General features: G+C 44.1%; 1 protein-coding gene across 2 annotated transcripts in view; it reads right to left on the reverse strand.

Annotated features, from left to right (window-relative positions):
• The window catches only part of NUDC (nuclear distribution C, dynein complex regulator), a 54,316-nt gene that overhangs the window by 23,174 nt on the left and 10,586 nt on the right, over positions 1-20,556 (reverse strand). For both annotated transcript variants that reach the window (XM_040338002.1, XM_040338003.1), the window contains exons 2-4: positions 19,180-19,257; positions 9,305-9,499; positions 6,323-6,397 (exon numbers count right to left, since the gene is read on the reverse strand). In XM_040338002.1, the coding sequence (XP_040193936.1) occupies positions 6,323-6,397; positions 9,305-9,499; positions 19,180-19,257 (348 nt within the window). The remainder of the gene's footprint in view (positions 1-6,322; positions 6,398-9,304; positions 9,500-19,179; positions 19,258-20,556) is intronic.

The following is a 20,556-nucleotide window of genomic DNA, read 5'->3' on the forward strand; positions in this document are numbered from 1 at the left end:
ACATAAAGAAGTTTGAACTGATGCCAAGGGCAAACCAGCGCATCGGTTCCGCAGGCCATCGGATCCCTTGAGCGGGATATGAACCTGTCTAGCTTCTTGTTGAGTCTCGATGCCATGACATCCACGTCCGGCACTCCCCATCTTTGGCAGAGTGCTTGAAAGATTTGTGGATGTAGAGACCATTCCCCCCGGCAACAGAGTCTGGCGACTTAAGAAGTCCGCCTGAAGGTTGTCCACTCCTGGAATAAATATTGCCGATATGCAGGGCACATGAGCCTCTGCCCACAGGAGAATCAAGCTCACCTCTCTCCGAGTGGCTTGACTCTTGGTTCCCCCTTGGTGATTTATGTATGCCACGGCCGTGGCATTGTCTGATTGAATTCTCACCGGGAACCCCTGCAATTTGGACGTCCAAGCCCTGAGGGCTAGTCGAGCAGCTCTGAGCTCCAAGATGTTGATGGGCAACTGCCTCTCTGGCTTTGCCCAAGTACCCTGGCGAGTGCAACCATCCAAAATTGCTCCCCAGCCCGTCAGGCTGGCGTCTGTGGTTACTATCTTCCAAGCCACTGGGCTGAAAGACTCCCCCTTCACTAGATTCTGAGGGTCTAACCACCAACACAGACTTTGTCGGACTCTTGATGAGAGCGGCAAAGGGATATCTAAGGCCTGTGGCCTCCTGCTCCATGCTGACAGGATGGCTGCCTGCAGGATGCGAGTGTGGCTCTGGGCGTACGGTACCGCCTCGAATGTGGCCACCATCTTGCCTAGTAACCGCATACATAGGCGAACAGTTGGTTCTTTCTTGCTTAGAACCAGTAGGATTAAATCCTTGATGGCTTTGACCTTTATCAGAGGTAGAAACACCCTTTGTTGTTCTGTGTCTAACCTCATGCCGAGATATTCCAACTGCCTTGTGGGCTGGAATGCTGACTTTTCTCGATTTAGGACCCAGCCGAACCTCTCGAGGTACTGGACCGTGAGGGCCACTGCTCGTTCCAAGCCAGGAGACGAGTGATCTATGACTAGGAGGTCGTCCAGGTACGCTAGGATCGTGACCCCTTGGATCCTTAGCTTGGCTAGGATTGGAGCTAGGACCTTCGTGAACACCCGGGGGGCCGTAGCCAACCCAAAGGGAAGCGCCACGAATTGGAAATGACGCGAAGCCACCATAAAGCGTAGAAATCTTTGATGTGGCTGATAAATTGGAACATGAAGGTAGGCATCCTTTATGTCTATGGATGCCATGAAGTCGTCCTTCTGGAGTGTGGCAGCTGCTGACCTCACGGATTCCATCCGAAATGAGCGGACCTTTAGGTATGCATTTACCATCTTTAGGTCCAAAATTGGCCTGACATCTCCGTTGGACTTTGGGATGATGAATAGGTTGGAGTAGAAACCCAGCCCTTGTTCTAGGACTGGTACCTCTACTATTACTTCCTGGGAGAGTAGATGATTCAATGCCGTCATTAATGCGGCTCCCTTCTCCGGATCGTTTGGAACCCTTGACTCCTGGAAATGAGGAGGAGGAAACTTTAGGAAGTCTAGTTTGTAGCCCGTAGCCACGGAAGACCGTACCCATCTGTCGGGAATGCTGGCTTCCCAAACCTCTGAAAAGAGACGCAGCCTTCCCCCCACCCTCGTGGGTGGGGGCGCCCCTTCATAAGGTCGGCTTGGGGGCTGGTTTTGCTGGTTTGCGAAACCACTGCTTCTTGCCTCTAGCGGCCTGTCCCTGCGATTTGTTGTTGAAGTTAAAGTTCGATCTTGCAGGAGGCCGTCGATACTGTTTGGCATTAGAGGGCCCCTGCCCAGGGGAGTGCTGTCGTTTAAACGCAGGCCCCTGAAATTTCTTCTTGGTTGGCAAAAGAGTACTTTTGCCGCTTGAAATGGTCTGAATATATTTATCCAGGTCTTCTCCGAAGAGTCGTCCTCCATGGAAGGGGAACCCTACCAGGAGCTTCTTGCATGGGGGCTCGGCCTCCCAGCTCTTTAACCATAAGAGTCTTCTCATATGGATAAGGGATAACGATAAACGTGACGCTTGCTGGATAGAATCCTTAATCGCATCTACCGTAAAGCGTATGGCCCTAGGGACATCAGAAAATTCTTCTGCCTGCTGGGCAGGAATAAGTTTAAGCATCTGCTTAGTTTGATCCGATAATGCTTGTGCAACCCCAATCGCAGCCACAGCTGGCTGCACTACTGCCCCTGCAGTAGTGAAGGAGTTTTTAAGTAGTGCTTCCAAGCGTTTATCAACCGGATTCTTGAACACCTGTATGTTTTCTACAGGGCATGTTAAAGATTTGTTAACACATGAGATGGCTGCGTCCACCGCCGGGGTTGCCCATCTCTTGGAAAATTTATCTTCCATAGGATATAAGGCAGAGAATCTTTTAGGTGGTAAAAAGATTCTATCTGGCTTGGTCCAATCTTGGAACATAACTTCCTCTAGCAGAGGATGGATCGGAAAAACTGCGTTGTTTTGAGGCGCCTTTAGTGAGCCCAAAGCTGAAACAGTCGATACTTGGAGATCTGGTACTGGCAAGTTTAATGCACTATGGACCAAGTCCGTTAAGGCTTGAACCCACCAGCTCTCCCCTTGGGAGGCTGCCCCAGACTCCCCTGTATCCGGATCCTCGATCCCCGAACCTGCTTGGTCCTTGTCCAAGAGGTCGTCCAATTCCCCTGCGGAAAGGACCTCCTCCTCTGAGGGTCCACGCTCGGGCGACGGAGATCTATTCCGTTTTCTGCCCCGCATAGCCTTGGCTATCATCTTTTCCATTCTTTTTTCCATCTCTTTTAAGGAGGTGGACAGTACCTCGTCCGTGACCACCCTAGGGTTGGACTGACCCGTGCCAGCTCCAGCCCCAGATCCCGATGGTCCCATCAAGGCTCCCTCTCGGGAAAGCAGCGGCATAACTTTGTCCGAGACCTCAGACTCTCTGGGGGAATCCCCACCTCTTGTACCCTCTGAACCAGATGCCATGGTACAATACCGAGGTACGCCCGCTAACTTATTGGTGTTTGGAACTATAAATAGTTATTGCCCAAAAAACCCGTTTGGGGGATAAAAAATGCCTTCTTTCCCTTTAATGGTTTTTTTTTTTTTTTTCAAACCCAAGAGAGAAAAAACATTCTGTCCCCCTTAGTAGTATTGCCAAAAAACTGCTGAGATAGAAAAGAACAGCCTAACTCTAGGCTCCAGGACAGTCTTATTGAAGACTGTAATATCTGTTTCGGCCACTGTGTGTCCTCGGCGCCCCGTGCTGCCGCTCTGGTCTCTTCCTCTCTCAGTTCCAGCATACACTGAGCTGGGAACAAATGGAAGGGCCGCCCCTTCCTTTAACATGCTGGCCCGCCCTTCCCCCCTCAGCTAACGGCGCGAAATTGCACCCATATCACGGGGACGCGCGCGCGCGCCCCCGCCGGTGCGGGGGGGCGGGTGGGGTTAAGGAGACCACACGAGGAGGCAGTTTGTCCTGTCTCCAGGCTAGGAGGAAAAACCATGGCAGCAATCGCCTGGAGGCTTTGCAGGTAAGCACAGCTCTCTTTACACACATACACACACAGGCTTCTTTCTCAATGTTTACAATACTACCAGGGAGTTCACCTTTTATGGGGAATACACATAGAGCCATCCTATCTTTAAGACATGTGACTTACTTTGCCAGATGCAGCGCATAACCTTTAGGCATGTCCCCTGTGAACCCCCCAGAAAAACCTGCTAAGAACCAAGTTCCGCAAGTTTCCCCTCACTTACCTGCTCCATGCCGCAGGACTTTGCAAAGCAAGAGGCCCAATCTTCCCCCATCTCCGTGGGGCATTGACCTTCAGGCCCTGGGTTCCTATGAAGGATCCACTGTCCTGGGCCCATATAGCACTCTGGCAACAGAAACATTAGGCCCCCAAAGGTTTCTAAGTTCTGGGCCCAGGGTCCAGCTCTCTAAAAAGAAAAGCATTATGGGCTATACCCCTTTGGTTTGGGGTCCGATTACTGACCACTTTAGCGCTGAGGCCTTTGGACAGAACCGGTTAGCCCACCTAATCCCAAGGATGTGGAGGCAAGCTAAACCATGACCAACACCTAAGACACTGGCGTAAAAACTGAGGTACTCCTCCTATGGGAGGGGGTTATATAGGGAGGGGCATTTCCTGTTTGAGATTGCCAGTGTCCATCACCTGAAGGTACTCCATATAACCCACATAGTAATGAATATGCCGCTCTGTGTCCCGTGATGTACGATAAAGAAATACCTATACTACGGTATGTAAACCGAAAACAAAAAAAAACAACAGCATACTGTACATGTCGGCAGTATGCTGGATTGAATGGTATAAACTTGTTTTTAGGGTGAACCTCCGCTTTAAGTTCTCAAGCAAATGGTCAAACTATCAAATGGCCATAACTGAACACATGTGCAGCATCATGGCAACTGCACATGAAAAACAGGCCTAGATGGCAGCTTCCTTGGTTAAAAAGGATAGGAGGGTTAAGTTCCACTTTAATGTGTAAGTTCACCTTTACAAACAAATCTGTAAGGTGACCTTACACTGGACCCCCTTCCTCATCCCCTCCCCGGTCCCGCTGACCTGGAGTCCTGCGATCACCTGCTGTGAGACACCGGGTTGCCACTTTACTGGTCCTGGGATCTGGGGGTGAGCCGTGTATGTCACCTTCAAATTACAGTCATTACATCCAGTGGCTCCTCCGTGCTACAAATATATTGGGTGATCTGCAGCACCACATCCCGGAACGTGTAAGCTCTCAACAAAAGTTCATAAAATCTGAATATTTTATTAGTACATAGCCAAAGGTTAAAAGCATGATAAACCCATTAGGATGTCCAGACGTCAGCACAGGGAACTGGAAGCCAAAGTCCTCCCCAAAGAGCCGCCATTGTAGTGGGTATTACAGACACCCACAACTAGACTATATAGACTAGGGTATTCCAAAATGTGTGCTTATTCAGGAGTAATTCAAGTCAATCCAAGTGTTCACAAATGCACAGGGGTGTTCACTCAAACTAGGCCATATGAAGCATGCTTCAGTGAGCTCTGCCAGCCAAAAGAGTGCTCTATGCTGGCGTCTGGACCACACAATTTCCATTTTCACACTACCCCTGAAGAAGTGTTATGCAAAACATGGAGAGGCGCCATATCCATAAATGAAAAACCAACAAGGAACTGCTCTGTACTACAAAGCTTTGTTGTTCGGACTTGAAATAACATGTATATGTCAGTATATGTCAGTATAAATGCATGGTAATTGTGGTTGAGGCCTCAATAGGGTGATAAATAAATGCCAAATGTTAATAAACACACAACAGTAAAATCAGCCTGTCTATGCAGTAAAACATGCTGGTTATACTCACGTTAGGGATTAAATCCTGCACATTGTGTAAAAAGGCTGTTTGATCCTGTCTTCTCCTACCAGAAGTCGTTTCCCATGATTTCCAATGACTACCATTCCTATTAGTACGACTTCAAAGTAGTCCCTGCACTACTTTGGTCCGACTGATGCAAGTTTAGGTTCATAGACCTCAAGTCTCCCTGAAATCGCGGCAAAATCACAGCCGCAAAATCGTGGGAAACTCTGAGCAACTTTGAAGCCGCAGTAGTGTAAAAAGGGGCCTCAGTCAGAAACTGTTGGAGGCCAGAGACAAACAAGCAACTAGTTTTTCTAAAAGGCAACAGCAGTCACCATTTTTGTAGTGCAGGTCTCCTTCCGTTTTCAAACTGGGTCACTGTACACATAACTAATATTTTTGGGTACCCTGCATGTGTAGAATAGGTTCTATTTAAATTAGCATATAAAAGGCCCCTTTCACACGGGGTGGATACGTTTTGACACACTATGCTTGCTCAGCGGACATTGCTCTACTGATTACCCACTGAGCAGGCGGATGACAGGTCCGTCTCCGCTCACTGTGCACCCGCTCTCCTGTATGGGGGAGATCGAAAGAAAAAAAGAAAAATAAATGGACAGCGAACGTTGTATCGCCAGCCATCTCCCCCCCACCCCCAGCATATTTTGCCATATCAAATTTCAGCAGACAAATGTCAACTGACATCCGCATTCCCATAGGAGGACCACGGGTGGCTCGATTGGGTCCGCCTGAAAAACGGACAGGCAGACCTGATAAGTCAGATCGTGTGAAAGGGGCCTTATATGATAACCAAAGAGATAGATGAGAAATGGATAATACAAAAGAGAGAGACAGAGACACAGAGACAGAGAGACAGAGAGACAGAGAGAGAGAGAGAGAGAGAGAGAGAGAGAGAGAGAGAGAGAGAGAGAGACACGTGAAAATGCTCAAAATACTACCTTTTGAACAACCGTTTTTGTATCTGTGTCAACAGCGGGCTTAACTTGCTCTTGTTCTAGCTCTTTGGCTTTAGTCTATTAAAAAAAAAAAAAAGTTATACATGAGTAAAAAAATAAAAAACACACACACATCTCAGGTTTAATACAATTTAGTTGCATTTAAATGGAATTGGTAAAGGGTGTATTCTCTCTCTGCCATTTATAGATAATCTAATGGTCTGCAAATCCATTTTGTCCATCTGTACAATACGGAAATTCTTAAACCTATCCCCTGTACACTTTTTGCTATCCCTCACATACAGAAAACTATGTATGAAAATATCAGTACTAAGACATACAGGGGTTCATTCACTAAAACTGGAGTGCGCAAAATATGGTGCAGCTGTGCATAGTAGCCAATCAGCTTCTAAGGCTGGGTTCACACTACGGTTTTCCCGTCCGTCAGCCGCATACGATTTCAGTATTGAAAACGTACGGGCCCGGACGGGAAAACGTATAGATAGAGAATGCATTGCAAATCGTATGCACTCAGATGCATCCGGGTGCGTACGATTTGCTGGCAAAACGTTTTTTAAACGTCCGCAAAACCGTGTTCAACCACGGTTTTGCGGTCGTTTTTAAAACAGTATGGCAAACGCATACGTTTTCCTTTAACATTAATGTTAATGGAAAACGCACATGTGTGCGGTTCCATACGTTCCCGTCCGTTTCAGCCGCATACGGTTTTACATATAAATCGTATGCGGCTGACGGACGGGAAAACCGTAGTGTGAACCCAGCCTAACTTTGGCTTGTTCAATTAAGCTTTGACAAAAAACCTGGAAGCTGATTGGTTTCTATGCAGAACTGTACCAGATTTTGCACTCTCCAGTGTTAGTAAAGCATCTCAGAAGTCGCAAAGAATTTCACAGCCACCTATCAGATTCAACCCTTCATTGGAATACGAAGTCTGATTATGAGGACAGCAAGAATACAAACCACTGCATTTGCAAGTTTGAAGAGAAGATCAGGCTACAGTGGATTATGCAGAATTCTTATGCCAATTTATAGAACTGTATATTATTGTACAAGGTTTATTATATTCAGAGGTTTTTTATTGGAATTAACAAAAATAACAGAAAATATAGAAAACAATCAACAGCAGGTTATTAATTATTAGCATATATATAAAGAAAATGATGTTATAATAATAGCTTACCATTACATATAGTTTCAGAATAAGGGATGAATAATGTAATGTACAATGCCTTGCAAAATTATTCACCCCCCTTGGGTTTTTACCCATTTTGTTACATTACAGCCGTTGGTTCAACGTTTTTTAACCTGAATTATATGTGATGGAACAGAACACAATAGTCTAAGCTGGTGAAGTAAAATTAGAAAAATATATACCGTATATACTCGAGTATAAGCCGAGTTTTTCTGCCCTTTTGTTTGGGCTGAAAATGACTCCCTCGGCTTATACTCGAGTCAGTACCTTGCCCATTGCAGAATCCGATCTGTGTACAGAGTCTGTGACATAGACGGCGCCCGTGCAGTTTTAAAAAATCGCGCTCCTTCTTGTTCTGTGATAGGTGGAACACCGTTTCCCAGCAAACACTGTTTTCAGTGTTCCGCCTATCACGATCGCCCTCTCGCCTATCACGAACGAGAGGGCTATCGTGATAGGCGGAACACTGAACACAGTGTTTTCTGGGAAACCGAGTGTTCCGCCTATCAAGGAACAGCACAAGGAAGAGCGCGATCCTGCGCACCGTAAGAACGATCATAGCGGCGGTTCCGCCGCTAGATTGTTCTTACAGGCAGCGGGAGGGGACATCCCCCCTCCCGCCGCCATCCGGTGCTTCTCCGGGCTCTCCCGTCCCACCGGGGGCCCGGAGAGATGATCGCCGTCCGCCGGATGTTTGCCATAGAGAAGACTGGTGACCATCTGGTCACCAGTCATCTCTATGACCGTCGGAGGCCCGGGCGCGATGTGATGACGTCACGCCCGGGTCCCCGTAAGTAAACAAACCGCAATTGGGGCTAGTTTGAATGAGATCTGTGAATTTTTTTTCACGATCTCATTCTTTCCAGCCTGCAGGAGAGATGAGGGGTCTTATTGACCCCGCATCTCTCCTTAAAGAGGACCTGTCACACACATTCCTATTACAAGGGATGTTTACATTCCTTGTAATAGGATTAAAAGCGATTGAAAAAAAAAAAAAAGTGTAAAAAAAAAGTGTAAAAAATAAAGAAATAAGTAAAATAAAAAAGAAAAAATAATAAAAAAATTAAAATGCCCCTGTCCCCGGTAGCTTGCGCTCAGAAGCTTACGCACACGCAAGTCCCGCCCACGTATGTAAACGTCATTCAAACCACACATGTGAGGTGTCGCCGCGTGCGTTAGAGCGTGTGCAACAATTCTAGCACTAGACCTCCTCTGTAACTCTAAACTGGCAACCTGTAAAAATGTTAAAGTGTCGCCTATGGAGATTTTTAAGTAACGAAGTTTGGCGCCATTCCATGAGTGTATGCAATTTTAAAGCGTGACATGTTAGGTATCTAGTTACTCGGCGTAACATCATCTTTCATATTTTACCAAAAAATTGGGCTAACGTTACTGTTTTGTTATTTTTTAATTTATGAAACCATATTTTTTACAAAAAAAAAGCCGTTTGAAAAATTATTGCGCAAATACGGTGCAAGATAAAAAGTTGCAATGACCGCCATTTTATTCCCTAGGGTGTCTGCTAAAAAAACATATATAATGTTTGGGGGTTCTGAGTAATTTTCTAGCAAAAGAATGAGGATTTGTACATGTAGGAAAGAAGTGCCAGAATAGGCCCGGGAAGGAGGTGGGTTTTAAAGCCCGGTATTGAAGAGGTTAAGGAAATCAAATGAAAAGTTGTCCAAATTTTCACTGTCCTCCTAAATTGCAGGTACTACACAATAAGCACCATATGTGTATATTTCCTCTACATTACTTTTACATTACCATACCTTATCAATTTCCTTTTGAAGTTTATCTGCTTCCTCATCAGTTAGCTCTGTGATTCTTGGTTCCCCAGGCTCCATAGGCTTGTGCTTGGCAGCTTGCTCAAGTTTTGCAGCGTTTCGTTCTCGCAGCTCAGCCTCCTTCTGTTCCTTGACTGCTTGGGCTAGTTTATTGTGGTGCTTGAATGCATCACCGATTAGCTGGAACAAAGACAGTTTGTGGTTAATTCTTCTATTTAAAGAGTTCCACCCCCCCCCCCAAAAAAAGGCATTACTATGCATGAAATAAAATAAATATATATATATATATATATATATATATATATATATATATATATATATATATAAATAAAACATTTTGGAGATTTATTTTTCTTCTTTTTACTCACCTCTTAATGCCTGTTGCTATGTGTTACCTTGAAATCTTCCTCCCTCTCCACGGCTCCTTAGGTCCATTCCCTCGGCTTCGTTGCCGTCACAACAGGGTGGGCACTTCTGACGCATGTTGTGATGGTAACCTGATTAGTTTACGGTGTCCTGTCGAGAAATGCCTCATGTCGAATAATGCCCGCAGCGTTTACGCAGTACGGTGCCGCCGAACATTAGATTCCACTGTTCGGCGGCTCCATACTACGCAAGCGCTGCGCAGTACAGGGCTGGCATTATTCGGCAGGGGGCATTTCTCGTCAGAACGGTGCTGTGAAAATTACTCAATGCGCATGCGCGAGATAGGGGAGAGAACGGGCACTGTATCCTGTAACAGGATGCTTGTGGGCTTCACATGCTCACAAGCAAAATGAAAAACAGGCAAGAAAGGATTAACAAACTTTATTTAAGAGATGAATCCGGACACATTTTACAAAAAAGACGTGAGTGTTCAAATGCTAAATTTAAAAGCTTCTGAAAGGGTTCCGATTGGCTAGAGCGGATGGATTGAGAGCAGCACAGCCATTGGCTGGCTCTGCTGTCAATCACATCCAGTGACACGGCACGCCGAGGGGCGGGGCCGAGTGATATAGTCAGCGGCTATGGCCGCTCGCTGTATCACGGGAGCGCGCCCGCAATTACTGACCACCATGCGAGCTCTCGCATGACTGTCATGAGTAATTGCGGGGAGGACCAGAGACAGCCGCCGAGGGACCCCAGAAGACATGGATCGGGGCCACTCTGTGCAAAACGAACTGCACAGTGGAGGTAAGTATCACATGTTTGTTATTTAAAAAAAATTTTTTCCTTTAGTAACCCTTTAAAGAAACAGCATAAATTTTATATATTTTTGGGGGTTAACAAACGCTTTAAGAGGAGCTCCAGGCTCCCCCCAAAATAATTAAAAGTCAGCAGGTTTAAATATTGTACTTACTGTACCTGTCCAGGGTTACAGCAATGTCAGCACCCAAGCCGATTCTTTAATTGGCTTCAGGTGCTAGCACAGCCGGTTTCCTTTTGTGTGTGTGCGAATCGCTTTGTGAATGGTCCTGTGAATGCAAACAAGCAGAACTTTCCCTCTTGGGTAAAGTTACGCTTTAACCAATTCAAGATTGAACTGTTTTACCCCCCCTTCCAGGCCATTTTTCAGTGCGGCACACTGAACATTTACTCAGAGAAAAAAGTATATAGGTGAATGAATGACTTCCCTTTGAGCAACAGTCACTCACAATCCCATCAAAATTGTAGATTAAAAAGGTTAGCTTATATAGGGAGAAGGAAACGGGTTCCTCTCCAAATATAAGGATTTTTAGTGTGAGGTATGTTGCTCTTAGTATCAAAGGTAGGCGCACAAAACACAAGGTTTTTTAATAGTATCAAAAATAGTTTAATTATATATATATAAAATTTCATAAAATTATTCACATATTGAAATATACATGATCAAGACCACATATTCATGAATCATAAACAAGAAAAGAAATTAAAGGAAAAATAGATGCGGATTTGCCAACTAGTTTCGCACTGATGTGCTTCGTCAGGGCTTGCATAATATTCCTGTTTCTTTATTACATGTAGTGGTCTGTGTATGACATAGAAATGCGTCATTAATACAGGTACAATATAACAATTTAATTCATTTAATTTTATAGGTAAATATATAACATATAAATACAAAAGAAGTATATTGCGCTTACCACTTCCGTTAAAAAGCTCAAAACCAGGCAGGGAAGAGGCTGCCTAAGTATCAACAAGGGAGAACCCGATGCAATCAGGATGTAGACTAAGTGCATTAGTCTACATCCTGATTGCATCGGGTTCTCCCTTGTTGATACTTAGGCAGCCTCTTCCCTGCCTGGTTTTGAGCTTTTTAACGGAAGTGGTAAGCGCAATATACTTCTTTTGTATTTATATGTTATATATTTACCTATAAAATTAAATGAATTAAATTGTTATATTGTACCTGTATTAATGACGCATTTCTATGTCATACACAGACCACTACATGTAATAAAGAAACAGGAATATTATGCAAGCCCTGACGAAGCACATCAGTGCGAAACTAGTTGGCAAATCCGCATCTATTTTTCCTTTAATTTCTTTTCTTGTTTATGATTCATGAATATGTGGTCTTGATCATGTATATTTCAATATGTGAATAATTTTATGAAATTTTATATATATATAATTAAACTATTTTTGATACTATTAAAAAACCTTGTGTTTTGTGCGCCTACCTTTGATACTAAGAGCAACATACCTCACACCAAAAATCCCTATATTTGGAGAGGAACCCGTTTCCTTCTCCCTATATAAGCTAACCTTTTTAAATGAACATTTACTCAGTCATGCGACACCGTAACCAAATTAATTTTATATCTCTTTCCAGATAGAGCTTTATTTTGGTGACACTTATTCACTGCCTTTTTTTTGCTATATGAAATGGAAACATGACTTCTTAAAAAAGGGTTTCTCAGTTTCGGTTATAAAACTTTGCAAATAAATCTTTCTTCATAAATTTAGGCCAATGTATTTTTCTACATTTCTTTGGTAAATGAAAAACCAGCACACATTAGTTTGTGAGAAAGTTCTAGAGTCTCAGTATAAACACCCCCAAAATCACCCCCTTTTTGGAAAGTAGACAATCCAAGGTATTTAGTTAAGAGGCACCGTGCGTGTATTTTTGTCACAATTTTTTGGAAAGTGAAAGTTGTTATTTTAACCTGTTATTTCTCAGAAACAGCAAAGGCATACTTACAATTAGATCCTAAAACACATTCTGCTACCCCTTGGGTTTAAGGGAATACCACATGTGATACTTTTTCACAGAGATGCATAGAGGGCCCAAAATCCAAGGAGCACCTTTGGGCTTTCAAGGATCATAATTTGTGCATCTAATTTCCTAAATATCTATTACATTTCTTGAGTCTCCGAAGTGCCACAATAGGAGAAACGCCCACAAACTGGCCACATTTTGGAAAGTAAGATATTGTCTGAAAGGTATAGGGAAGTCTTTTGAAAATGAAATTTTCTTCCATACAAAGTTGTCAACTATTACAATGTTTCTAACACACAGCAGAGACATACTTAGAATTTCACCTCAAAACACATACTGCTACTCCTCCCGATTATGGCAATACCACACGTCGTGACCCATACTGAGCATTTGTGCGAGTAATGGCACAAATTCTGCAGATGCCAGATCCGATACCTGGAACCGGAAGTTACCGGACAGGAGCCATCCAGGAAGTGAGGTTCCGTTTCTCCGTCAGAGGGTAAACATCTAGCCCATATCGTTTGGGCTGGGTTTAACAAGATGTCCGCTGCTGGCCTACTGCAGCTAAGTGCAAGGTGTACCAATATGGGCGTGCAAGCATACCGTACTTACTAGAAGTTAAATGACATGAATGATGAGGGAAAGGAAGGATTTTGCAAGGCTATATGTCATATAGCATTGCAAAATCCTTCCTCTCCTCTCATCATTCATGTCATTTATTATGCAATTGCCAGTGCAGCATTTCAGTGCCCATAAGTGCCGCCTTTCAGTGCCCATAGGTGACACCAGTTCCATCTATCAGTGCCGCCTTTCAGTGCCCATAAGTGACATCAGTGCCTCATATCAGTGTTCATTAGTCAAATTGTCTCATAACATTAAAAAAAAGGATCGGTAATCGTCGAGTACTTGAAAAAAAAGGATCGGTACTTGTACACCATCCTTAAAAAGTGGTATCGGGACAACCCTACTTTTAATACGATGGCAGGATGAATTATTAGTACTTGTTTAAACTAAGGTTGGGGGGCAGGAAAACCTTGCAGTTGAGCGGTGCTACCATTCCCAAACCACTCGCCCCTTTAGAAGCAGAGGCCAGGGGTGTACACATGCTGCAGCTGTGATGCTTTGCTTAGCAGTCGTGCCAGGAATTATACCCCCTTTCACTTTTGGCAGGTGTAGCGCCCGCTGATTGGGTGTCCTTGTGCAAGGTCCAAGGGTTTTAAAGAAGGTGATAAAAACACCTCCTCTCGTCAAATGCTTTCCGAAGTGCGATCTGAACATGAATTGATCTTTAGAGAGCACTGCACATGTGAACAAGACCTTAGTGTGATACTGCGACTGGATGCACTGGTCTGGTAACATTGTACCGCTGTGGTGGTGATCTTGTACAATGGCTGGCTACACTGCCATATAGTTATATCAGAGCAGCCAGCCATTATACATGATCGCCAACAAAAGAACAAACACACACACACACACAAACAGGCGATAGATATTTTGTTCTATTTAACCAACCCGGTCAAGTCGATCCCCAAGCTCACTAGAGTTTTGCAACAATATGGCGCCATTTCAAACTTTAAAATCAACGTAACCAAATCAGAAATTTTGAACATTAATTTAAATAAAAAGGAGGTATGCCGTGTTAAGGAAATCTGCGCGTTCCCATGGACCAAAGAACTAAAGTACCTAGGTATCAAATTGGCTAACACAGAGCAGAAGATGTATAAAATAAATTATGTCCCCCTATTAAATGAGATCAAGAGCGAATTAAAAAGAACGGTTAATAAACCTATATCATGGATCGGACGCATCAATATGCTGAAGATGGTGGTAGTCCCAAAAATTCTTTATAAATTTTCATTAGTTCCTATAGCCCTCCCCCAGCAATTTTTGAGAATCCTTAATGCCTTGTTATTAAATTATGTCTGGAAAAATAAGAAGCATAGAATATCTCTCTCCACCCTAAAGCAGGGTAAGTCATTTGGCGGCCTGGCAGTTCCGGATATTAAAAGTTATTATAAGGCGGCGGTACTATCGCGGGCAGTTGAATGGGCACGGGATAGGACCGACAAAAGGTGGGTGCAAATTGAGAAAGCACTAACAAGCAAACATTTAAAAAATATTATTTGGATTCCCGCACAACATAGAGCACTAGATCACAAAATACACGATTTAACACGGGACACTTTAAAAATGTGGGATAGGACCCAGACACAATTAGAAGGGAAATTTAACTCCCCACTGATGAATTTAAAAGAAAATCCTTATTTTGCACCAGGGGAAAGTAAAATTGGAGGGAATTGGATTAAGGATGACACTGTTCACTTAGGAGATATCATTAAAGATGGAGAGATAAGGACCTATGAAGATCTGAGATCCAAAACGGATTATTGGAATCTGGATAGGTGGCATTATTCCCAGATGCACCACTTTGTTCGGCACCTCCCCCGCCCATTACGGACGGAGGCGGAGCTAACTCCACTTGAAAAGATTTGCAAAACACAGAACTCAAAGGGCACTATCACTAAATTATACGGGATATTGGTAAAGATAGGCTCTCGGAGCGAAGCACCCTTCATAGAGAAATGGGAAAGAGAGTTAGGAATCACAAGAGGGACAAATTATAAAAGGATCATGCACCTAACACATTCATCTGCAATCGACACACGAACTGCCGAAACAAATTATAAGTGTATTTCAGGGTGGTACATCACCCCGGATAAAGCTAACAAATTTAAAGCAGATCAGACCGCAGAGTGTTGGCGGGGCTGCTTAGAAAGAGGCACAATGGCCCATCTTTGGTGGTTATGCCCAAAAATTCAAACCTATTGGGACATAATTCTGAGTCAAATTAAAGTTATTACGGGCGAAGAGTTAAAGAAGGACCCCTGGGTCGTGCTCTTTCATTGCAGCCAAGAGGGGGTAAAAAAATATAAGCAGTCGCTACTCCCACATCTTCTAAATGCAGCTAAGAGACTTATACCCAAAAAGTGGCAGGAGACGGAAAGCCCACACGTCTGGAATTGGATAGACGAAGTGGAGGAAACATATAGGCTTGAAGAGTTAAAGGATGGTCATCTAGAGACAACAGGCGAATATAAGGAAAAATGGGAAAAATGGAAGGAATACAAAAAAACATGGAGTTATGCTGAGAGAGTCAGGATGAACGTTTGAGTTTTTCCCTCAATTTGGGGAAAAGTTAGGAGATTCCTGGGAGCCATGAGGGGGAGGGGGGGTGTTACTTAAAAAAGGGGGAAAAAAAAAAAAAAAAAAAAATCGAAAATTGGCCATATGGCAATCGGCTCGACCACTCAAGCTGGGAGGAGGGGGGACGGAGGGGGGGTCATGACCTCACTGTCCCAGTGGGTGGCCGTTACAGGAATGGTTATGTTCATGAACAATTTAAAGCGGGGGTTCACCCTATCGACAGGAAAAAAAAAATTTTTTTTTCTTTTACCTTTAAATCAGGCACTGTAGCGCGAGCTACAGTATGCCTGTCCCGAATTTTTTCCCCCCATACTCACCTTGTAGTCGTCCATCGAAGATACCGGGGAATGGGCGTGCCTCTGGAGACGGAGGATGATTGACGGCCGGCTCTGGCGCGTCACGCTTCTCCGGAAATAGCCGAAATAGGCTTGGTCTTCACGACGCGTGCGCATAGCCTGTGCGCACGCGCCGTGAAGAGCCGAGACCTACTCCGGCTGTCTTCGGGGAGAGTGACGTGCCAGGGCCGGCCGTCAATCATCCTCCCTCTCCATAGGCACGCCCATTCCCCGCGGGAGCCGGAATCTACGATGGACGACTACGAGGTGAGTACGGGGTTAAAAAAATCGGGACAGGCATACTGTAGCTCGCGCTACAATGCCTGTCTCGATGGTAACATCATGTGGGTCAGGGTGAACTACCGCTTTAAAGAGTACAAAACAAAAAAAACCAAAAAAAAAAAAAAAAAAAAAAAAAAAAGGGGAATCACAGAAATTATACCACACATGATGCAAACCACAAACTGAGACGTAAGAAGCATCAAATCATGAGCTGGTCTCTAGAATTTGGTAAAAGCTGAGGTGGTCAAAAATAAAAAAAAATAAAAAAAAAAAAAGATTATATATATATATATATATATATATATATATATATATATATATATATATATATATATATATATACACACACACACACATACACACATATACACACACACACACCCACGTGAAACTTGAAAAATGTTGAATATCGTGCAAAAAGTTAATTTGTTTCACTAATGCAACTTAGAAGGTGAAACTAATATATGAAATAGTTCAAGCCGTGATTTGTCATAATTGTGATGATTATGGCTTACAGCTCATTAAAACCCCAACTCCACAATCTCAGAAAATTAGAATATTACATGCAATCAATAAAACAAGGATTGTACATAGAACAATATCGGACCTCTGAAAAGTATAAGCATGCATATGTACTCAGTACTTTGTTTGGGCCCCTTTTGCAGCAATTACTGCCTCAATGCGGCGTGGCATGGAAGCTATCACCCTGTGGCACTGCTAAGGTGTTATGGAAGATCAGGATGCTTCAATAGTGGCTTTCAGATCTTCTGCATTGTTCGGTCTCATGTCTCATCTTTCTCTTGGCAATGCCCCATAGATTCTCTATGGGGTTCAGGTCAGGCGAGTTTGCTGGCCAATAAAGCACAGTAATCCCACGGTCATTGAACCAGGTTTTGGTGCTTTTGGTAGTGTGGGCAGGTGCCAAGTCCTGCTGGAAAATTAAGTCAGCATCCCCATAGAGCTCGTCTGTGGAAGGAAGCATGAAGTGCTCCAAAATCTCCTGGTAGATGGCTGCATTGACCCTGGACTTAATGAAGCACAGCGGACCAACACCAGCAGATGACATGGCTCTCCAAATCAACACAGACTATGGAAACTTCACACTGGACTTCAAGCATCTTACAGTGTGTGCCTCTCCATTCTTCCTCCGTACTCTGGGTCCTTGGTTTCCAAATGAGATGCAAAAATTTGCTCTCATCAGAAAAGAGGACTTTGGGCCACTGAGCAACAGACCAGGTCCGTTTTTCTTTAGCCCAGGTAAAACGCTTCTGACATTGTTTGTTGTTCAGGAGTGGCTTGACAAGAGAAATACGACATTTGAAGCCCATGTCCAGGATCCGTCTGTGTGTGGTGGATCTTGATGCTCTGACTCTAGCCTCAGTCCACTCCTTGTGAAAGTCCCCAACACTTTTGAATGGCCTTTTCCTGACAATCCTCTCCAGGCTGCAGTCATCCCTGCTGCTTGTGCACCTTTTTCTTCCACATAACTTTCAATTAATGTGCTTTGATACAGCACTTTGGGAACATCCAACTTCTTTTGAAATTACCTTTTGAGGTTTTTCCTCCTTATGGAGGGTGTCAATGATGGTTTTCTGCACAACTGTCAGGTCAGCAGTCCTTCCCACGATTGTGATTCCTACTGAACCAGACTGAAAGCCCATTTAAAGGCTCAGGAACCCTTTGCAGGTGTTATGGCTCAATTAGCTAATTAGAGTGGGACACTTTGAGCCTAAAATATTGCACCTTTTCACAATATTCCAATTTCGGAGATTGTGAATTTGGGGTTTTCATGAGCTTTAAGAGTTTCACGTGTATGTGTTTGTATAATATATATATATATATATATATATATATATATATATATATATATATATATATATATATATATACACATATACACACACACACACTTTAACATACCATCACCATAACAGTGCAGAGTCACTGTGGAGAAATTGCACTGCTGTGGCTATTGCTCACAGACAATGGCTGCCACACAGGCATACAATGTCAGAGCAGCAATCAATTTCTCTGTTCAATAGTGAGAGCAGTACAATGTCACCATAGTGACACTGTACTTGTTTGGGATGTGGCGGGTAAACAGTGTTTTTTTTTGTTTGTTTGTTTGTTTTACTGATTGCTTACTACAGTCCTGATGGCTGTAGCAAGCGGTTTCATTTCACAGCGAAACCATTCAAAGGCTGCAGCCATTGTTTACAACTGCGATTGCTCACAGCAATCACATGGTACAGGGCCAATTTCACTGGTCCTGTACTCTGCAATCTGCTGTATCCAAGACACACTGCGAAAACAGAGTGCAGCACTGTACGCTAAAGGAGCTGAGCATGAGCTGCTAATGCAGAAAGTCTGCATTACCGCTTGTCCCATTCAGCCATTTAACTACATGGCCAGACAGGAAGTGGCTAAAGCTGAGCTTCGTTTTATGTCCTCCTCTCCCTTTTTTTTCACTTTTTTTGTAAGGGTGAGCAGGTACCAGTGTTCTCTGGTGACCCACCAGATGGTCTCCTCCCTCCACATGCCTCCCCCATCCCATGCCCGCAACCTTCTGGGACATGTCACAGTTCCCAAAAGGTTACCATTCACAAAGCGCAGTGGGCAGCTGGCTGCGAGGCCGCATGGAATCACAGCCAGCTGCCCACATAAAACATGCCAGCGCCATGGACCCGAAGACCTACGAAGAACCTGTTCGGGGTGAGCACAGCACTGGATCCCTGGACAGGAAAAAATATATCTTTTTATTAAAAGTCAGCAGTATCTGTGGCTGCTGACTTCATTTTTTTCAAAGGGTAAAGAACCATTTTAAGAACCACAATAACTAGAGTTTAAAATTCTCTTACCTTTTCAGCTGCTCCACTTTCACCCCCCAAAAAGAAGTCAGTTTTTCTCCTTAGGAAGCTGAAGAATGTGTTTACAAGCTGTATAAGAGAACAAAAATAGGTAAAATTGTACACAAACATGCATTGACATGACAAGCTTTTGTGGGGAAAAAAAATAAAGCTAAATCACATTCAGTATACTGTATTCTTCTAACAAAGCTTCAGAATATAAATGTAAGGGTTGAACAAAATAAAAAGGCTTTGTAACACAACAGGTCATCTCAAAGTGAAAGCAAACAATGAGGGGTGAGATGAATGAAAGAACAGCAGGCCTAGCTGCTACGGCCTTGCTCATAGAGTACACCCATGTAGAGCCATGTTTACCCGCAAGGGGATGCATAATTGTTCCATGCACCCCATGCAGGTAGTACCACTAATGTAATGTAGGTAGGTGCTAGAATAAGATTTTTGTGAGGTAAACTGTCAGCACAGGTAAATTTAGGCAGGCCTATGCTTTAGGCTAGGCCTGTTTGTTTTTATCTTGGGACTGGGAGTGTTCAGTGTAGCAGTGGGTGTGGCCACCTGTGCTTTAGTTCTGAGGCGCCTCCCCTGTCTCTGGGGAGAATGTACAGAGAAGGAGGCTGGGCCTGGGATTGGAGTGACAGGCAGCTTGTGTATGACTTCTGACCAATCCCCAACTAGGATTGGCAGGGGGCGGGCCTCCTATATAAGCTGAGGTAACATGCCACTGGGGGCAGTTGTTAGCCGGGAGAAGTGGAGGATGGAGTACTAGACAGTGCAGGGACCCCACCTCCATGGGGGGTGTGAGGCCCGGCGGAGTAGCCTGGGAAAGCGACTGGAGGCTGTTAGAATGTACGTCCAGATAAAATCCTCCTCCCAGGACCTGGGGCGGTAAGAAGTTTGGTGAGTGTACCACAGGGAGTCTGTGAGGGATCTTAGTCATTACAAGGCCAGTGATGAGGAGTCCTGGATCAGAACAGAGAGAGACTGTGGGGAAATGTGTCAAATCGATGTCGTCTGAGGGTGCAGGATTTGCAAGTAGCACCATCTGTACTGGGATCAGTAGTCCATCACCAAGTACAGAGCTGTTAAACTACTAGGTCCCCAGAGGAGGGGTTTTGCATGCCTCTGGCCTAGCAACTACGCAGTGAAATGCCACCAAGTACAATTAATTACAGAAGCTGATGGGACTTATTCAGAGTAAGGCCTAGTGGGCTGAAGATGGTGGGATAGGAGTACTAATTAGTGACAGGAAAGTGATGTGCAGAAGTGTCCTGAGGTGAAGTTCTGAGGTGAAAAGTCTGTCAGAATTAGGGTTCGCCATTTTATTCTATCCGGGAAGTGCAACTTATAGACCGCTATATTTTTCTTGAAGAT

This window comes from Rana temporaria, chromosome 2 (genome assembly GCF_905171775.1).
Source record: "Rana temporaria chromosome 2, aRanTem1.1, whole genome shotgun sequence".
In the NCBI taxonomy this organism is placed as follows: Eukaryota; Metazoa; Chordata; class Amphibia; order Anura; family Ranidae; genus Rana; species Rana temporaria.